General features: G+C 42.8%; 1 protein-coding gene across 3 annotated transcripts in view; it reads right to left on the minus strand.

Annotated features, from left to right (window-relative positions):
* Positions 1–3,227: 3,227 nt before the first annotated feature.
* Positions 3,228–20,680, minus strand: part of LRRC28 (leucine rich repeat containing 28) — a 74,242-nt gene continuing 56,789 nt past the window's right edge. For 2 of the 3 annotated variants that reach the window (XM_036012974.1, XM_036012973.1), the window contains exons 7-9: positions 14,605–14,780; positions 12,637–12,796; positions 3,899–4,198 (exon numbers count right to left, since the gene is read on the minus strand). In XM_036012974.1, the coding sequence (XP_035868867.1) occupies positions 4,126–4,198; positions 12,637–12,796; positions 14,605–14,780 (409 nt within the window). In that variant the 3' untranslated portion in view covers positions 3,899–4,125. Of the gene's footprint in view, positions 4,199–12,636; positions 12,797–14,604; positions 14,781–20,680 lie in introns of all 3 variants that reach the window. The other variant, XM_028502403.2, reaches the window with a different exon arrangement.

Here is a 20,680-nt window from a genome sequence, read left to right on the forward strand (position 1 = left end):
TTTTTCAGTATGCAGACTCAGTTGTAGAAAATCCTTTCATTATACAGAAGGAGAAGGAGAGGAAGAGGAATAAGAAGGGGAAAGACAAAAAGGAGAAGAAGGAGAAGGAAAGGAAGGAAGGGAGAAAGGAAGGGAGGACGGAAAGAAGGAAGGAAGTCTTAGAATATTATAGTCTCCAAATTCCTATAAAAAATAAAGCCTGATATTCATTGACACAATTAGCAAGGATAATCTACACTCCACTATAAGGTGAATGGATCAACAAACCTGGCCAATTTTGGAAGTCTCTTAACTGCATATAGAAATGACCTCCAAATGTGTCACCTGTTTCCCAGCCATCACACAGGGCTGCCCATTCTTGCCTGACGCGGAAGGACAAGGGTCTACGGAGGCGTGCTCCAAAGAGAACGTCCCAGGCTGTGCCACAATCTCCTTTCCTGACACAGGATGACAGTCACCGAGCTGTGATTGATCCCTTTCCTAGAGACACTTACATCCCTTCAGGTCTATTGGCTGCTGGCACATGGGATGACTTCCTGGGCAGACACAGTGAGGCTTGAAAAGTGTTTAGAGAGTCATAGAGCTCTTCTCCAGAATACAGACTATAAAAATCCCCTCTGTTTATAAGAAGGCAAGATATTCACCAAATTCCTGGAGAAACGTAAGAGAGCTTCATTAGGAGTAAGCAAGAGTTGGTAGAAACCACAAAAAACAATAAAAGCCTAACAAAATGTCCAAAGTTACGTAAGAACACATTTCAAAAGAATGCTCTAAAGAGGGTATGTTTACAAGTCTGTGAAATGAATTTCCATCTTAATATTGAATTACATCAGGTTGCATTAGTGTTTGGCCCAATTAGGAATTCATGTTCATAAATTAGCTGAATAAAAATGTTTTCACTTCTGAAGCAATGCATTGTGTTGAACGTGAGTCAACACCAAAATATCTGAAGTTTTAATTCAGGAAACAGAAACCTCATTTCACTATTAATCATTTTCAAACTAGCTTTGGAAGTCCCCAGCGATTCCGAAACAGGTACATATTTTAGGGAAAACTATATTCAAAGCCTCAGAAGCCGATTGGTAGTGAAGCCTTTTTCTTAGACTGTAGACATTTTCATTCGTAAGCAAAACGTGGAAGAACAGCGAGATGCGCGTTAAAGTAGTGAGAGTGTGAGGACGTGTAGCGGGTGTTGGGTCCCTTCACCGGGAATGTTGAAAGCACATCTCCCTCTTCAGAAGAGGGAGGCAGGGCAGCCGGGCGCTTCACCACTCGTCTCCAGACTGGGTCCTCCCCCGGCCAGAGCTCTTCTGTGTACCGATCATTTAAAAACACTTTCAGTGTGCTCAAAATATATCTTTTATTCATTGAAGATGCAACATTTCACCTGCACGATGGTACGCCATCTGGGGTGTGGGTATGATAACAATTAGGCATTTTGAATAACATTGACAGGGCAGTCCGCTTCAAACCGATCACCTTTCACACTATATCATAAGAAGGTTCCTCCCTAACAGGCTATTCTGCATATTAAAATTTACCAGTAACCACCTCTGAGATTATTAATGTAAACTTACCTGAAGAGACTATATTTCCCAAGTAACTCACTTCTTTGCATTACTATAAGTGCATGAAATATTTCTCTATGTAGCATAACTGTCAATAAAAAAAAGACAACATAGTAACTTGAGAATTTTCTGCAAAGTTCTGCACATAATTCAAATACATAACACGTAGGCAAATTTTCTCCGGTTTCCATTACTCCAATGTAGTATTAAAAGGTTAAGAATGACTTCAGTGAATCCAGTACAAAATTTTTATAATGAACAGCACCAGGGAAGCCAAATTATAAATAGCTTTTCTCATCAATTAAGCTGGGTGCTGCACCGACAGTTAAGGTCCAGAATGCCCAAAGGTGGCCCACTGCTGGTGTTCAATGCCCATTGTCTACAATAGGAATGGAGAGGATGCTGGGATTGTGTCTTATAAAGTTGCCCTGGCCAGTGTAGCTCAGCTGACTGGAGCATTATCCTGTATCCCAAAAGGTTGAAGGTTCGATTCCCATTCAGGGTGCATACCTAGGTCACAGGTTCATGCCTGGTTGGGTCACATAGGGGAGGCAACCAATCGATGTCTCTCTCTTTCTCTCTCTTGCCTTTCCTCTCTCTCTCTCTCTAAAAGCAATGAAAACATGTCCTTGGGTGAGGATTTAAAAAATTGCCATATCCTTATACCAACGAGAATCCTGAATATCAGGTTAGCACATTTGCCCATAAGACACGATTGCAGAGTGTGAAATAGATGCTGCAATAGATTTACTGTCATTTCCATGACAGGCAGCAGCCACTTGGGCCTGAATCACACTTGGGAAGGCTCATGCCACACTTTTTCACCTGCCAACTTAGAGATGTGGAGAGGTTACGCTGAAACTTCAATTACTCTAAAGGATGAAAGAACTGTTATATTCTCAGGCAGACCTTCAGCTTCTATTGAACCACAAGCCTTTGAAGCCTCAACAGGCCAAGTTATGAAAGGGACGGGTGGAAGTTAGAACAGTGGAAATGCAGCTGGAACATACGTAATGCTCTGCCTCCACCGCGCTACGTGGACAGTCTGCTTTCCGGGCAGCAGGTGGTGGGGACTGTGAAAAGATCACACACTTGTCGGCAACTAGGAAGGATTTTTAGCCCTGTTAGAGGCTAGCATTGCCGATGTAGGGCAGCCAACAAAACCCCAGAAACCAAATTCGAGACAAGTTCGACATTTTTTTTGGAAATAATTTTCCTACCCAATAAACTTTCTTGATTCCCCCTTCCCGTCCTGCCTTCGAGAAAATACTGTCTAATTAAAACAGGGAAAAACTTAAAAGAACTGCTTCGCAGCCATCGGATGAACATGTGGCAGCAAAGCCACATTCAAGTGCCACCCTGTCATTGGAGGAGCCAATAAGTGCCTCCCCCATTAAGAGCATTTCTTTGGTCAGGGTGTAATCTCAGACTTTTCACTGACGGCCTTTTTGCAGGAGTCCAAGGCTAAACGTGGACCTGCTCTTCCTGTATCTTCTCGGTGGTATCTGGATGACAGTGTGTTAAGTACATAAGAAATCTAGGGTTGCAATGAAGATAACCTAATGCACCAGGTATTTCAATAAATGTGCACGAGCACAAGCTGTACTCAGAATCACCCTGCTCCCAACTAGCAGCAGAAGTAGCTGAAGGCTGTTTTTCACATGCCACAGAAATATTTCAGTTACTATAAATCTCCCCATAAACCCAACTGACAAGAAACACTGTGGGTCATATTTTGATGTATTTGCCTCCTCCTTTCTCCTCTGCCAGAAACATGTTTGGATCCAGAGAGAAAAGGATCAGATCTTTTAAAGCCTCAAACATTTGTCAAATTCTTCCCAAATAAACACGTCTTATCAGGAAATCAGATGTGTCAAAAAATTATTTGTCAGCAAATAGTCTTTCAAAATAGGAGTGTGTTTTATTTATGGCCTACATTTTTATTTTTAAAATCCCTCATGAAAGTCTCCTAATACATTGCAAAACTTAAAAACAAGGCTGTCACTTTCCAGAGGGCGCACGCTAGGACCCCACAGGGGTCTAACTTCTTTGTCAACTCAGGAACTGCCCCCCCTCCACTATTCAACGCTATTGAGGCCGTAACCGTGAAATGGTCATTTCTGGGTGAAATGATCCTCTAGGGGAAGAGAGAGAAAATTAGAAGTATCCTTGAGTTGTATGTGTTCAAAAGTTAACTTGCCAATATTAACAAACTATGGTTCTTCAGGGAACTGAAACTTGCTTTCAATTAGATTTGGGAGGCCCAGTCGGACTGAACAGTGTGCGTAGGAGACACTTGCATAACAAAGAAAAACACACAAGACAAAGGGTCCTTAATTTGGGGGGAGGATATATTCCAACTTGGGGGGAGGGCGAAGGCGGTTCAGCTCTGAAGCTCAGTCTTGACACCTCCAGGCAGTTCTGCGGTCCCCTGTGTTTGACAGGACAGGATGTGAGGGCCTGTTTGGCCTGGCTGGGCTCTCCTGTCCCTCTGCTGCACAAACAGCGTGTGACATGGAGGCAAGCTGGCGGCACTCCTGAGGCTCCTGAGTGTGTATCAACTCAGTAGGTCGAAAGTCTGCAGACACCGGGTGGAGCAGCAGTAAGCCACGAAACTAACCGTCGTCGTCCTGGAAGAGGGGGGGAAACGGGGAGAGAAGAGCGCCGTGAGTTCACGACTGAAGTCTCAGGATTCTTTCCATCAGACCATCTTTTTCTTTGTTAAGACAAAGGATTAGGTCTGGTCAACACAGCGCCTCGCAGAAATGTCAATTTGCTTTCAGCACTGAGCCCCGGCAGCAGGTGACGTACGTGCGTGCTCATTTTATTAGCAGTTTTCAGATGACATAATATCCCTTGGTTAACTGCGAAAGAAAAACAAGCTTTCTTCATGTTACGGTCTGAATTCTGCCTACTAGGGCCAGCAGTGCAATGATAGACTTTCAAATGCGTTATGAAAATCACGCAACAGAAAACCACACCAATTTGGCTAAAGCATACACACACCCAACCCAGAGAACTTAAAAACCATAATTGTAAGGAATTTACCCTACAAATGTATTCGCAGAGATTGCTTGTAGAGGCCATCTCAGAATCTGAATAATAGAGTTTGAGGGTCCTCTTCCCAGCAAAAGCAGTACTAAAGGGAAATTTTTGGCACTAAACACATGCATTCGAAAAAAATGCTCTAAAGTCAGTAGCCTGAGTTTTCACCAAGTTGGAGAATAAAGAGTAATTTACATCTAAAGCAAGTAAAAATCGTAGAGCAAATTCTGTGTCCATTATGAACTCTGATTAGAAATCAGTAACAGAAAGACCACACACAGGAAAAGCCCCAAACGTGAAAATTAAACAAAACAGTTCTCTGACCTTTTCTAACCCAGGGCTCAAATGACCACTTTCCCATCGGGTAAAGAGACAGTCTCAAAAGACAAAATCTTACAAAAATGAATGGAAATAAAAGTTACAACACATCAAAAAATTCTGACATCAAGTGAGAATTATTCTGGGTCTATAAGGCTGGCTCAATATTTGAACATCAATGTCGTCCACCATATCGACAGGTTAATGAAGAAAAATTTGTATGGTATCCATGGACTCAGAAAAAGCATTTGACAAAACACGGTATCTACTCATGCTAAAAACTCTCAGCAAACTAGGAATAGAGGGGATCTTTTTCAATTTAATAAATAGGATCCATAAAAAAACTTGCTAACATCATCCTTTATAGTGATATCTACTTTCACACCTTAGTCAACATAGTACTGGAAATTCTAACCACTGCAATAAAACAAGAAAAAGAAATAAAAGCCAGACAGATGGAAAAGGAAGAAATAAAACCATCCCTGCTTTCAGATGATACATCACTGCACCAAAAATGTCAAGGAATCTACAAAAATACTCCAAGCCTCTTAAGCAAATTCAGTAAGGTTGCAAGCACTTAAGATAGAAATTTTAAAATCAACTGTGTTTCCATATACTGACAATGCACACATGGAAATGGAAATTTGAAACTAGTCAAGATAATTTATAATCACACAAAGAAAGTGAAATACTGAGGTATCAACTTAACATTTAAGGATCCGTCTGCTGAAAATGATTAAATGCTGATGAAAGAAAGAAAAGAATGCCTAAATAAATAGAGAGACGTATGTGTTCGTGTACTGGAAGACTCAACCCAGTAAATGTGTCAATGCTTTCCAAATTGACCTATAAATTTAATGCAGTTCTTATCCAGCACAAGAGTTTCTGAGACAAAGATAAGCTTATTCTAAACATTGTATGGAAAAGCAGAGGACCTAGAATAGTTAAGAGAACCCAGAAAGAGAGGTATAATTACAGTAATCAGGACAGTTTGGTGCTGACTGAGAGACAGACACAGGTCAATGGAAGAGAGAACACTGAAGAACGTTTTCAGGACACTGGGGTAGGTAAAGATTGCTTAGGACCGAGAAAAGCACTGTCTATAAAATTAAAATGGAAAATTTGGCTTGATCAAAATTAAAACCATCTGCTTTGCAAATTGCACTTGTAAGAAAATGAAAAGGCAAGCATCACTTTTGGGATTTTCTTTTTTTTTTTTTTTTAATTTTATTTATTTATTTTTTAGAGAGCAAAGAGAGGGAGATAGAGAGAGAGAGACAGAGAGAGAGAGAGAGAGAGAGAGAGAGACATCAATGTGCGGTTGCTGGGGGTTATGGCCTGCAACCCAGGCATGTACCCTGGCTGGGAATCGAACCTGGGACACTTTGGTTCCCAGCCCGCGCTCAATCCACTGAGCTACGCCAGCCAGGGCTGAGATTTTCTTACCTCAGGAAATTACATAAATTTTGTTATTAGATACTTTGTATTACCTTAATTTTAAAAACTTTTTTTTTTGTTAGAACTGGAGTTCGGATAATTTGCCACACCAGAATGCATATATTTGCATCAATCACAATGGAAAGAAAACTGACACAAAATGATCTTAAATGGCAAGTGCACTTTTCGAAAAGATTTTATTTATTTATTTTAGATGGAGGGGAAGGGAAGGAGAAAAAGATGGAGAGAAACATCAATGTGTGGTTCCCCCTCACAGGCCCCCTACTGGGGACCTGGTCCACAACCCAGGCATGTGCCCTGACTGGGAATCGAACCAGCGACCCTTTGGTTTGCAGGCTCACGTTCAATCCACTGAGCCACAACAGCCAGGGCAGGAATTGCATTTTTGAGGATCAGCTAACTAATCTTTACTTTGTTTTAAAAAGATAATTATGTTAAGCAAAATCATTCATAGAAGTAACACATTTCAAACCACAATGATTGAATTTTTAACAATAAAATTTCTAAGCACAGAATCCCACTCTATAGAGATGTGGGATTTTTATTCACTGAGGCACAGTGCTCACTGGGTCATCATTAACTCCTTGCGGTGCACACTCAAGGGGGTGATGGGTAACCTGGACGTGTTCTATTTCAGCTACAAAGAAATACCAAGTCTGCGTACTGTTTACTTTTGGGAGACTCATCTAATAACACATTCTATCTGCCTGTTGCACTAATGACTAAGCTGTCACAAGTAAGCTGTACCAACAAGTCTACTGCATTAGGAATAGATTTGTGCTGGGCAGTTCTTTAAAAATGCCAGGATGGTGACACTTAAGATGGATAGTTTTAGGGAGAGATGCTTTGAGCTAAACAATCAACTGTACAGTCAGGAGAGAGATGCTCATACATTCTATAAAGAACATCAGACATGACATTTGTTGCTTCGGAATCTGAGCATATTTATAGGCAAGGCAGAAGAAAGAGCATTTCAGCTTACTTTTAAAATACAAAAATACCACTATTCTAAAAAAAAAAATCACAATGTTGTTGGCAGCTATTGGAGCCCACAAAAATCATAAGAAATGTGATATTTTCTTTGCAAATGTGTTTCCTGATTAGAAACAAAAAGCATATCTTTGACTCATACAGAAATCCAAGCCAGAAGAAAAATAACATTTATTAGAGTTGATCAGATAAAACCCCAAGCCTGTCTACAGGCTTAATTTGTGGTAGACTCATCTAATAGTGTATTGTGTCTGCTTGTTACATTTATGGTAACCGTTTCTCCTGGGAAGATTCTGTGTGCAGCACCAGACCCTTAAATAATACATTTTTGCTTCTCTACTGGATTGGTCCCTGTCCTAGAAGTGTAGGAGTCAAATGTGTACGGTAAAAGAAGTGGTTTGGTCATAGCGTAATCCCCAATACATAGCATAGAGTTTGGCATGTGGCGGATGGCACATGGCAGATTTGGCGAATGACACAGTGAGGAAGGCACAGTTAAGAACAATTTACTTAAATCTGTTGAAGAGTAGTTTTAAAAAAAAAATTGAAAATACACTACAAAGCTACAGTAAACAAAACAGTGTGGTACTGGCATAAAGGCAGATTACAGACCAATGGAACAGAATAGAGAGCCTAGGAATACACTGCCCTCCACTCCTGCCCCACGCACAGAGTCAACTGATCTTCCACAAGGAAGCCAAGAATACACAACAGAAAAAGGATAGTCTCCTCAACAAATGGTGTGGGGAAAACTGGGTATCCACTTGCAGACAACGAAGCTGGCCCCTTATCCTACACCGAACACAAAAAATCGACTCCAAAGGCATGGAAGACTTAAACAGAAGACCTGAAACTATAAAACTCCTAGAAGAAAACATGGGAGAAAACTTCTTGACATTGGTCTTAGCAACGATTTCTTGGATATGACATTGAAAGCACAAGCAACAAAAGCAAAAATAGATAAGCGAGACTTCATCAAACTAGAAGACAGCAAAGGAAGTGATTAGTAAGAGGAAAAGGCAGCTTATGGGATGGGAGAAGAGGCCCGTCCCCCTGTTAGACACTGGAAGCAGATGACTGTTTTTGCAGGTTCACAGTGAGAAAGGAGTTCTGCCCCCTAAAGAATTATACCCAAGTTTTACTCATACCTGAGGTAGATATTTAAGATGAGATTTCAAACGTAGGAGTTGATGCTGGGGTGAGTTAGGACTTGGAGGTGTTGGGATGGGGTGAGTTTATTTTGCATGGGAGAAGGACATGAAATTTTGGAATCCTATTCTGGCCAGAATTGTATTCCCCCTGCACCCACAGGTCCTATGTTGCAGCCCTAACTTCCCAATACCTCAGAATGGGACAGCTGTGGACTGGCACTGTGACCCACCTCCCCCAGGGTATACGTTTAAGCGCTAGCCTCCAGTGTGACGGCACCAGAAGATGAGGCCTTTGGGACATAAATAGGTTTAGATGAGGTCCGAACAGTGGGGCCCTCCTGATGGGATCGGTGCCCTTGTACAAGAGGCACCGGGGAGCTTGTGCAAGCACGTGCTCACGAGAAAGTGGCCTTCTTCACACCAGGAAGAGGGCGCTCACCACAGCCTGACCATGTGTGCCCTGCCTTCGGCCTTCTAGGCTTCAGAGCTGTGGGAAAACCCGTGTCTGTGGTTCAAGCTGCCCAATCCACAGTGGATTGTCATGATGCCTGAGAAGAGTAACATGGTGACCTTACTTGGACACAGGGTCATTACGAGTACGGTTACTGAAGTTAGGATGAGACCATCAGAGTGGGCCCTATGTACACTAGCACGGGTGTCCTAATAACAAGGCGAAATTCTGACACAGGCACGGACATACAGGGGGGAAGGTGATGCGAGGAGATGAAGGGAGAAGACGGCGGTCTCCCAGGTGGACCCCTCCCTCACAGCCCGCAGAAGCAGCCTGTCCTGCCAACGTTTTCATTCCACGCTTCTAGCTTTCAGAGCTGTGAGACAACAGTTGTTCGAGTCTGCCAGTGTTGTGATATGTTGTTGTGGTATCTCTAGCAAACTAATACAACGCCCTTGAAAAGCCATTGGTAGCCTGTTTCCAGTTGGGAAATACAGAACTTGTGAGAACCACACACGCACAGGGAAAGCCACATGCCTGCTACACTGATAGGTAATCCTCTGGGTTGATGGTCTTCCTTTTAACAAATGAACAATAAGATTTGGGAATGAAAATGTGTGATCCCTAGAAGGATCAAAAGTTATCAATATATATCAACCATTCTTCACTGCCATAGATATTTGAAGGTTTGGGTCTTTATTATTTATGTAAAAATACAGTAATTTCTTTTCACTTCACTCTGCATTCAGCTTAGGTTGGAACTAACACTTGCATGGGACTTGGTATTTTAGAAGAACATTCAATATGTTCCTTTAGAATAATACCAGATGTCCACATTAATTTAGAGATTGGCTGATGTGGCATATTACTTTATGATGGGTGATGCAAACTGAACTAAATGTATTAGAAAACTTAAAAAATAAGATTACCAGCCCTGGCTGATGTGGCTCAGTGGATTGAGCGTCAGACTGGGAAGCAAAGGGTCTCTGGTTTGGTTCCCACTCCGGGCCCATGCCTGGGTTGCGGGCCAGGTCCCCAGTAGGGGGCACAAGAGAGGCAACCACACACTGATGTTTCTCTCCCTCTCTTTCTCCTTCCCTTCTCTCTCTAAAAGTAAATACAATCTTAAAAAAAAATAAGATTACTAATGCCTTTTAGAGTTGATGACATTAAAAATATTGATTTTACTTCCAGCAATAAGCTACTCAGATTCAAGTATTTGGTTTTCAGTTACTGAAAAAATACTTTAAAAACTATGGTAGAAACTGAGGTCCATGGTTTTCATAAAGTCTCCATAGCAAGACGGGCAGGAGCAAAGTCTGGTGGACCGAGTGGAAGCCAGAGACTCCCATTTGCAGGCCCTGGCATCCACTCGCCGCAGAAAGCCGTGTTTATATCTTGGCCTGTTCTCTCGGCTGCAAACACAGGCACTTCTGGCTTCGCTCAACACAAGGGCATTGTCTAAGGCCTGGGTACTCGGTACACGCATCTTATTAGACTGACACTGGTATGCTTATGTTCTGAAGCAAGAGAAGATTGCTCACACTGAATTTCTAGAAAGTAGAAGTAAGCAGAAATAAATGGAATATGCAAATGCTGAGTAAGTTCCCCAAATTTCATATAAAGATAACACAAAAATGAGTTCATTTAAAGGACCTACTTTACCTTCAGAAATTAATTACCATGATAAAAATAAAGTTTATATTTTTAAATATGTATGTGGAACTTTATCAGTTACTAAGAGTGCATCCTGACCATACTGAATTGTTTTCATTTTCACATTTTCAGTAAGAAAATATCTTGTAACCACAATAAGAAAATGTTAAAGAGAAAATATCTTCTATAGGAAATTGTGCAATAACAACAATGCATTGGGATTTTAGTATAGTTTAATAAGTTAGTTGATTTGCCTATGGTGATGCCTTATTAATATAAAGATACTATTTCTAATACTAATGTTTGCTAAAACCACACACACACATTTTTTAAAGCGTGAGACTAGATTTTGTGTGGTGAGTGCACAATGCAATGCACAGGTGGTAGATTATAGAATTGTAGATAGGAAGCTTATGTCATCTTATTAACCAAAAACACGCCAATAAATTTAATTTAAAAAATTTCTGAGCTACAGAAACAGACCATAGTTAACATCTACTCAGTCGGTATTATATGCCAGGCACCGCCCTGGGCTTTTTACATGCATCATCTCACTTACTGAATCCTTACAATGGCCTTATTACGTAGACATCATCATCATGCCCGCTTTACTGATGAAAACGCACAACTCAGAGAGACTAAGCAACTTGCCCAAGGTCTCCCAGCGGAGGGTCATTGTCAGGACCTGTGCACTTAACCGCTAAGCACGGCTGCTTCTTGGAGCTGTGTCTCCTTTACATTCTATTCATGCCCTAATACACTTGGACCCTAAGTCAGTCCTCTGAGCTTTGAATTAAATGGAATTCCACCAACTCTGGTGATCTGATCCTCTAGGATTGGAAGGAGCACATTGGGGAGGTTTGGAGGAGGGCTTCTACAGGCAGGCGCTATGCACCAGGACACATCCGGACTATAGAAAGTGGAAGTAAGAACCGAAAGCATAGCAGAAACAACAGGGGTTATTCAGGGTAAGAAAAAGAGACGTGTAGGTTGGGGCGGGAAGGGGTAAAGAGATGGAATCGGTAACTGTCATCGTTGTACACCTACTGTGTGCCAGGTGCTGGCCTTCCTCCTCTGCTACGTCTCAGGGTGTCCCTGCTAAGTCTGCCCCGGATGGCCCTGCCTAGCAGGCTGTTCTGTTCCCACTCGGAGGCTCCGAGAGGCTCAGCACCCCATCCACGCTCACTCCCATTCTATAAAAACGATTACAAAGGAAACACCTCTAGGCATGGAGCAGAGGTAACAAGTTGTCTGGAAAATTTACTCACCCAAAATACCACACTGGATGGGTAAGTGAGGTATTACAGTACTCTCTCTCTCTCTTTTTTTTTTAACTTTGAAAAATGCAAACTTAGAGAATCTTAAATTTAGAAAATCTATATGCTACGGCTGTGCTAATGGGGGATTTTTCATTTGATGTCCTATTTTTAATTGTCTGCGATTCTTTTTTAAACTGCCAGTATGGAGCTTTTTCACTTAGTGAACATTTTTAGCAAATTCAAGGCATTGCGCCAAGAAACAGAGAGTGGCAAGGAAACGCCATTTGAAAGGGTTAGAAATTCAAAGTGCATGCGCGTGCACACACACACACACACACACACACAGAGTTCGGCCACACACTTTCAGGTAAAAGCACCAATTAAATAGAAGGGCTGGGCCGGCCCCATTATGCGGTGAATATTTGGTTCTCATCTTCCTTCCTGCCTGAAAACTACGGGGAACAGGGCAATGGCAGGAAAGCGCTCCTGCTAGGAACGAGCTGCTCTCCATCACCGATGCACTGAAAGTGCTCTGTACACAACCACGAAGGCCATAGAGGGGAGGCCACTTTTCTCGTGATGCTAAACACGTGCACGCTTCGTTCAGCTGTGCCTCAGGAAGCATGTGATGCCCCGGCATGCCACTGACTGCACAGTACTGTCGTGCCTGATTTCCACGCTGCCCCACCCCCCGCCCCGTGCCCAAGTGCGAGCCCTGGTGCCCCCTTAGGCGTGATTACCCCTGGTGCAGCCCTGCCATCGGCGTCTCTCTCAAGGGGAAGAGCTTGGGGTAGACGATTGTAAACATGGGCTCACTACAGCGGTGACAGTGCCCCAGGGGGCACTGCAGCAGCTCCAGGAGACTTCTGGGTAATGAGATGGGAGACAGAAAGTTCAGATCTGGAACACAAGAAAAAATCATGCACAAATTAAAAAGTCCAATTTCCTTATACTAGGCTTCTTAAAATATTCCCCTGTTACCAAGTCAGTTTCAGTGAGTTACAAGTACTATATGTTGAAAATTCTGCTATCTGAGAGGCGTGGAATAAAAAGCCACCGTTATTTAGAAATGAAAGATGCTTTTACGCTTTTGCTACTAAGAGAAAACCTAAATCTACCCTTTGAAGAGCAACCAGAAGCTGCTCTGAGGTCGAGGCCAGGAAAGACTGTAAGCCCAGATACTCTTTGAGAACAAAGATCAGAAAGGCATGGCCTTACCAGGGAAGGTTTGTAAACACCCGTCAGAGACAGAGAATCAAAACAGGACTGGACCGAAGATTCAAACAGACTTGCATTAAGTTCTTCCTCAATCTACTGGGCTTTTAGAATTAATCAAGCTCAATCGTCTTCACTGAGAAGAATAAAAATGGAAAATAGGGAAGCTAAGCTCGTCCTCATCTCAGGCCCAGGAGCTGTCATTCATCAAAACGGGGGGCTTCCTCCTCCACCTGGTCCAAGCTGCACGAGACAAATATCTGCAGCAAAACGTGCCCGTGGTCCAGGCTGGTGTGAGCGCTGATGCATCGGGGTTGCTACTGATGCTGAATGTCCAGTAGCCACTGAAAGGCTCATAAGGAGGTGAAACCTACACATCACTGACTCATCTTTGGGAGGAAAATGCAAATCGTCTTCTCATCTTTTCTAGATCTGCCCAGACTTAATGACCATTTAGAAAAATAATATGTACTCATAGGTGGGTAAGTGCATTTTTTTTTTTTAGTTTAAAAAAACAACTTCCGCCCTGGCTGGTATATAGCTCAGTGGATTGAGCTGAGTGGATTGAGCACGGGCTGGGAACCAAAGTGTCGCAGGTTCGATTCCCAGTCAGGGTATATGCCTGGGTTGCAAGCCATGACCCCCCAGCAACCGCACATTGATGTTTCTCTCTCTCTCTATCTCCCTCCCTTCCCTCTCTAAAATAAATAAATAAAATCTTAAAAAAAAACAACTTGCCTTTGTGTTAGACCTTTCTGGAAGGTGAATATCAGATTTTTTTATGGACCTTTTTTTTTAAAGCAAAGAAAGCATGAAGTAGTTTTAAAAATACTTGAAATATATTTTTCTTATTCATATTGCCTTTCTTAAAGCATCTGCGGTGTCCGCTCCACAATACCTATGAGATCTGCGTCCTGCCAAGCCCTTCCCCAACCATGAGTTGGCATGTTGTGGTGATGCTGGGGCCACACTGAAGCGTGTTTACTACGATTTCTCTTTTGGATATAGAAGCTTCTCGGATACAAGGGGGCTGTGAGGCAGAGACCTGCCTTGCTGGAAGAGGCGCCCAGCTTTGCTTTAAGGATGCCACCTCTGAGAATTTTTCCTTCTGCAGGAAGTGCCCCTGCCAGGCTCCTTATATCCACCAAATATAAATCCCCAAACCAGTTTCTTTTACTCAAACCACATGGGTTAGTTTAACTTTTCACCTCTGTCGTTTGTGACCGAAGACTATTTTAGTGAATGCGCCTCTGTCTATGGAGGGAAGTGTTGATAAAATATGAAAACGTTTTTTTATATAAAAAGTCCCATGGCACAACAATGTGAGTGTACTTAATGCCACTGAACTGGAAACTGAAAAATGGATTCAGTGGTAAATTTCATGTCCGGTATATTTCACCACAATAAAAAGAAACACACCAGAAGAGGCATCACACAAGACAATCCCTGGGCGCACGGCATGACAGCAGGACAAAGGGAGGGGCCCCGGGTACCTTTCAGAAAACGGTGGCAGGCGCGATGCAGACTCCGCATGGCCAGCTCCTGCAGGGGCAGGATGCAGTCCCTCTCCGTGCCGATGGCCTTCACCTCGGCGGGCAGGAACACGGTGAGCTGGCCCGATGAAAAGGAGAGCAGCTTCACCTCGGAAACTTGGACGGGAGCACCGCAGCTGCAGAAAGACACACATTCACAGTCGCATTAGCGAAAAGGAAAAGACTGGAGGTGCCAATAAAAATGTGCTAATCAAAATATACATTTAAAATTGTGAGGCGCTGCTGGACTGCCAGGATTCTTTTCAAAGCGAACAGATGCTATCCCGCGTGCCTGAGTCAAACCTGGCACAGAAGTCGAAATTCATCAGTTGGAATTCGGCTGAAGTCGTTGCTGAGGTCCAGTCGCTTCCAGTAAGGACAAACTCAGGAGGACTTTTCCTTCACAGGGTCTACACAATTTATTTGGTAAGCCCTATTCATCTTCATTCTATGACCCTCTCCAAGTTTATGTTTATTGAAATTGTCCAAATTAAAAGGAAAAAAAGGACACTCTGTTAAGTTATAGTACCTTGGTTTAATAGAATTTTTTTTGTGTGGAAAATACCCCACAAAGCAAAGAGATGTTTAATGGCGGGAGATAGCTTTATTGGGTCCTTGCATAAACTTGCGGTGAAAATATTCTTGGCCAGGCAACTGAATAAGCCAAGTCACACCCTCTTCCCTGCAGCCACTCGGAACCATGGGGCAGAGAAGTCCCCGTTCCTTCAGCTCCAGCGTCACCCAGACGCAGGGGTCCGATCGCATTCTACCTCCTGACTGAGACCACCGGGGTGCCTACAAGTCTTCACACGCTTCTTTGCAAAAGGTGAGCAGCTGCCAGCCCACCTTGGTCTTCTGGACACAACGTGGGACACTCTCTAGCCTCACCCAGGAACAGGCGATGAAGGAGAGAGCACACGGCACTGAGAAGAAGCCCTCGGCTCGTTTGTTCACTAGGAAGTTCCTTCATTCACTCCTTCCTCCCATTAGAAAATGTTTCCAGGGCACCTGCTACATGCCAGTCCACGGAGATACTTAAACAACGAAACAAAAGCAGTGTCCACAAGAAGACCCCCTTTCCTTGGAAAATGCAACAGTGATGATGTAATTGTTCTACTGTTGAGTCAGAGGAGACAGGGCGACTGCCCCCGCCCAGGGAACTAGAGGAGATTTACAGAGGAGACATTATCTGACCTAGAGGTCAGCTGATTTCCTTCCTCCAATTTCTCTTCCTGGCTCAAGAAATAGAAGCCCAGAAGCTCACTCTGGGCCCCTGTATCGGGCAAAACCTGTACCTCGAAGGAGCCACCACACAGAATTCCAACATCACAGGTCAGTGATGATTCCAACATCATCTTTTTCAACAGCATGAAGTACTCTTTGTCTGGGTCCCTTTGTCAGCATTACAAGAAAAGAGAAACCCAAGCCAGCATTGCTTATGAATATAGTTTGGACAAATTTTTAGCAAAATGAATTCAACAATGTATATAGTCGCTATGATCAAATGAAGTTATCTTAGTAATCAGGACTGTATTAACAGCAGAAAATCAATGTAATTCATTATATTAAAATCTAAAGAAGGGAAACTATATAATCATCTCAATAGATGAAGAAAGAGAATCTAACAAAATTCAACCGCCATTCCTAATTTTCAAAAAAACATCTCAGCAAACTAGAAATAGAAGGGAATTTACTCATCTGATAAGAGGTATTTATGAAATGCAAGAGTTAATATTGCATTTAATGCTGAAAGACTGTTTCCCCCATAAGTTCGGCAAGACAAACATATTTGCTCTTACCACTTCTAGTTAGCATTGCACTGGAGTTCTGGTCAGTGCAATAAAGCAAGAAAAAGAAATAAAAGGCAACCAGATTTGGAAGGAAGAAATAAAACTGTCTTTGTTTCCAGAAGACATGATGGTGTATATAGAAAGTCCAATAGAGTCTACAAAACCCCTACTGGAATTAGTAAGTGAGCTTATTAACAAGTTTGGAGGAAATGAGATCGATATATAAAGAAACACTTGGACTTCTATATGGTCACAACAATCAAGGAGAAACTGAAAATCTATTACATATCATATGCAATCATATGAAAGTTATGAAGCACTTAGGGATAAATCTGAGAAAAGATGCCTAAGATCTCTACACCAAAAACTACAAAACGATTGCTGAGAAATGATGACACACTTTGAGATCATGGCTTGGAAAACTCCATAATGTTAAGAAGTTAATTCTTCTCAAACTGATCTACAGTTCAATGTGATGCAAATCACAGCAGGGATTTTTAAAAATAGAAATTTCTTACAAAAATAAACAAGCACACACACCAAAACACAAAAACAAAAACACCTTTCATGTGGGCCATGGCGTGACCTGGGGGCCTGAGCTCCAGTGTGGTCTGAGCAGCTGTGGTCACTGGTTTGTCTCACCATGCACGCTTGTACAACTTTAGTGTTTTTGTTTTGTTTTGTTTTGTTTTAATTTTCCATAAAGGAGTGTCTCCTATGAGTTCAAGAAAATTCACTGTGGAACAGATCAAAAAATGCAAGACCACTAGCATAGTCAAACCACTTTGAAAAAAAAAAACTGAACTAATACCACCTGATTTTAAGACTTACTATGTATGAAACCGTAGTAATCCAGACGAGGGTGCTGGTGCCAAAACAGACAGATCAATGGGGTAGAGGGCGTCACCAGAAATAGACCCACACATACAGACAACTAATTTTCCACAAAAGTACAAAGGCAAAACAGTAGAGAAAATGTATGATTTTTAACGAACGCTGTCAGAGCATACGCAACAAAAAAAAAAAGGAAACTTCAACTACACCTTGCACCATATACAAAACTTAGCTCAGAATAAGTCACAGACCAAAATGTAACCCTACACCCTTAAAAGCCCTAGAAGACAACATATGAGTGTCTCTGTGGCTTAGAAAGCTTTCACTCTTACGAACCATTTGTGAAGATGAGGAAATGAATCTCAATTCCTTCCTAATATGGAGAAAATGAAATGAGAGGTTTATATCCCGCATACTATTATGCCGCGTGGCCATTAAGTCTGGAAACAGGCAAATACATAATAAATGATTCTTTTGATGATATACTGTAATACATCGTGTGACAATTAGATTTTTGTATCAACTTAGCCAGGCCATGGTACCTGGTATCTGGTCAAAGGCCAGTCTAGGTGTTGCTGTGAAGATATTCCTTGAAATGAGATTAACACTTTAATCAGTAGGCTTTGAATGAAGCTGATGAAGCTCCACCCATGTGAGTAGGTCTCATCCAATCAGGTGAAGGCCTCAGAGAAAAAGACTGAGGTCCCTCCAGGAAGAGGGAATTCTGCCCCCACAGTGTCTGCAGACTCAAGCAAGAACACCAACTCTTCCTGGGTCCCCAGTCTGCCTACAGACTTCGGCCTCCCCAGCCCTCTCAACCGTATTTATTTTAGTTCCTTGAAATAAATCAATCTCCCTCTTCCTCTCCGCCCCCTCGCCTCATCCTATTGGTTCTGTTGCTATGGAGAGCACATGGTAAAATAATATTACTTGTTTCCAAATTTTAGAGCCACGCTGTCATATGAGAACCCCGAGCAAAGCCATCAGACAATGAAAATGTAGGGGGAAAAGCAAGCAAATCATTAGTGAATATTTACTTCCTACCATTACGGCTGTATCAGCTGCTGCTTCTTAACCTAGTCGCAGATGGACTGTACATGGACACTGCCCGAAGAATTCAGCAACACAGAGTAACAGATAAAGGTTTAGAAAACGGAAAACCAGGTTTTTCCTAATGCTTTTCTGGTCTCCAAGAATTAAAAAGACAAAGCTGCTAAAAAGGCTCACACAGACAAGCAAGTGGATCCTCATTTTGTATAAGGTCTAATTTCTCTCTGACCATTCTTTCAGCAGAAGTCCCTACTCTCACCACTGGATATAAAGAGCTAATTAAATCCATTTTAGGACCCATCTATTATGTGCCTCTCTGCCTAATGCGAGGGAAGGGCAGCAGCCCTGCAGACTGCAGGCTGCTGGGGTGGGGGAGGGGAAATCACATGAGTTAGGGACCTTTCTGCTGGCCAAGGCCAACCTCCCCTGACCTCATCAGAGATTAAACATCCACCTTTACTACCCGGAATGATGCGGGAGAGAGAAAGGTCTTTTCTGTCTCTGCTCTCAAGGACCTAGTAGAAGGGCTCATGCGTACAGAGGTGTCTCCAGACCAAGGAGAAGAGGGAGGCGGTGTCCCTACTGCAGAGGTCAAGAGCATAAACAAGGAAGCAGATGATGACTCCACCACCACCTAGCTTTCAGACCCGGGATGGCTCCTCCAATCTCTCCGAGCTTTAGTCTCTTCATTTCTAAAGAGACGTAATATCCAGATCAGCCAATCAAGGAGCACGTTGCCTGGCACACAGAAGAGGTTAAGGAATGTTTATAGCTGCACTTTCTGTTTATTATCATCATAAATGATTCTTCTGATGCTACACTGCGGTGGTGTGATGGTCAAATTTTTGCACCTGGATTATGTACTTGGTCCAACACCAGTGCAGACGCTGCTCTGAAGGTGTATCTATTGTTACCACCTAAGATGGGCACCATGAGACTCCGGCGCAGGGAGCAGGGGCTCGGCCCTGTGAATGCACAGGGCACGTGGGTTGAACCAACCGCTGCCACTGGCTGGAGGGCCAGGTGCACGGAAGACAAAGCCAAGTGCGAGGGAAGTTGGGCAGGTATCTGCCTTGAAAGCGAGTGTCACTCATCTCAGTGCGAAATGATCGTGACACAAACTGTCAGCACGGAGCCAGGGGAGCCCCAGGGCGTGCTTCTGTTCACAACGGAGAGAAATAACTGCTAGTTGGCAGTGATGAAGCCTCGGGATCTTTGATTCCTAACTCAATAGTTTTTTTGTTATTTCAGATTGAATGCCAAGACGATTACAGAAAGATTGAACATGCGGCCCCTTACGTGTGTTATTAAAACGAGTTAAAAATCTGTTACAAATCTCAGTATCTTTGGCTTAGTTACAAGGCAACTTATAGCAATTGTCACACAATTCCTTTCAACTCAATGGTTTTCAGACCCGCTCTTCAACACCGAACCTTAAACAAGCTAAACGAACAGTGACATCCTTCTGCCACTGGGATTGCACTCCAAAACACGTGTGCGACTGAGCAAACTCAGAGGTATTTTCACATTCGCCATCCCACCTAACAAAAGGTTCAGAGGAAAGAATTCGTTTAGATTCCCTTACCCAGAACACCCAACTTCCTCTCATTCACCCTCCTGAAGGTACACTCTGTCATCCACATGCTCATTAGTATGGCAACTGCTACCCGATTTACCCTCTTTTTTAGCAGAAGTTCCCCCCCTCCCCCCGCTTGAAACAACAGGAAAAAGGAAAGGGGGCCCTGGCTGGCGTAGCTCAGTGGATTGAGCGCGGGCTGCAAACCAAAGTATCGCAGGTTCGATTCCCAGTCAGGGTACATACCTGGGTTGCAGGACATGACCCCCAGCAACCGCACATTGATGTTTCTCTCTCTCTATCTACCTCCCTTCCCTCTTAAATAAATAAATAAATAAATAAATAAAACCTTAAAAAAAAAAAAGGAAAGGAAAGGGGAGAAGTGCATGTGCAGGGGGAAGAAACTATGCCACCAGAAAGAATGAGCCCGGGGCTGGGTAGAGTCGGACGACTGTCATCTTGGTGGAGGTTCCTTTAATGCTGAGTTTTGTTTCCTTCGAGAACCCACTTAACGGACTTTCACTCGTGAAAGGTATTTTTGCTGGTTGCTAGGTTGGCTATTTTTTTTTTTCTTTAGCACTTTTAAAAAGTTGTTTCACTGTTGTCTGGTCTTCAAATTTTCTGATAAAATGGTAATAGTCTTTTGAATTTTTCCTTTGTGCACAACGTGTCATTTTTCTGTGGCAGCTGCCACGTTTTTCTTTTTATCTTTGGTTTTCAGCTGCTTTGCCTGGGCATGGTTTTCTCTGTAAATTGATGCTGCTCGGGGTTCTCTGTGTTTATAGAA

The sequence above is a fragment of the Phyllostomus discolor genome, chromosome 12 (genome assembly GCF_004126475.2).
Source record: "Phyllostomus discolor isolate MPI-MPIP mPhyDis1 chromosome 12, mPhyDis1.pri.v3, whole genome shotgun sequence".
In the NCBI taxonomy this organism is placed as follows: Eukaryota; Metazoa; Chordata; class Mammalia; order Chiroptera; family Phyllostomidae; genus Phyllostomus; species Phyllostomus discolor.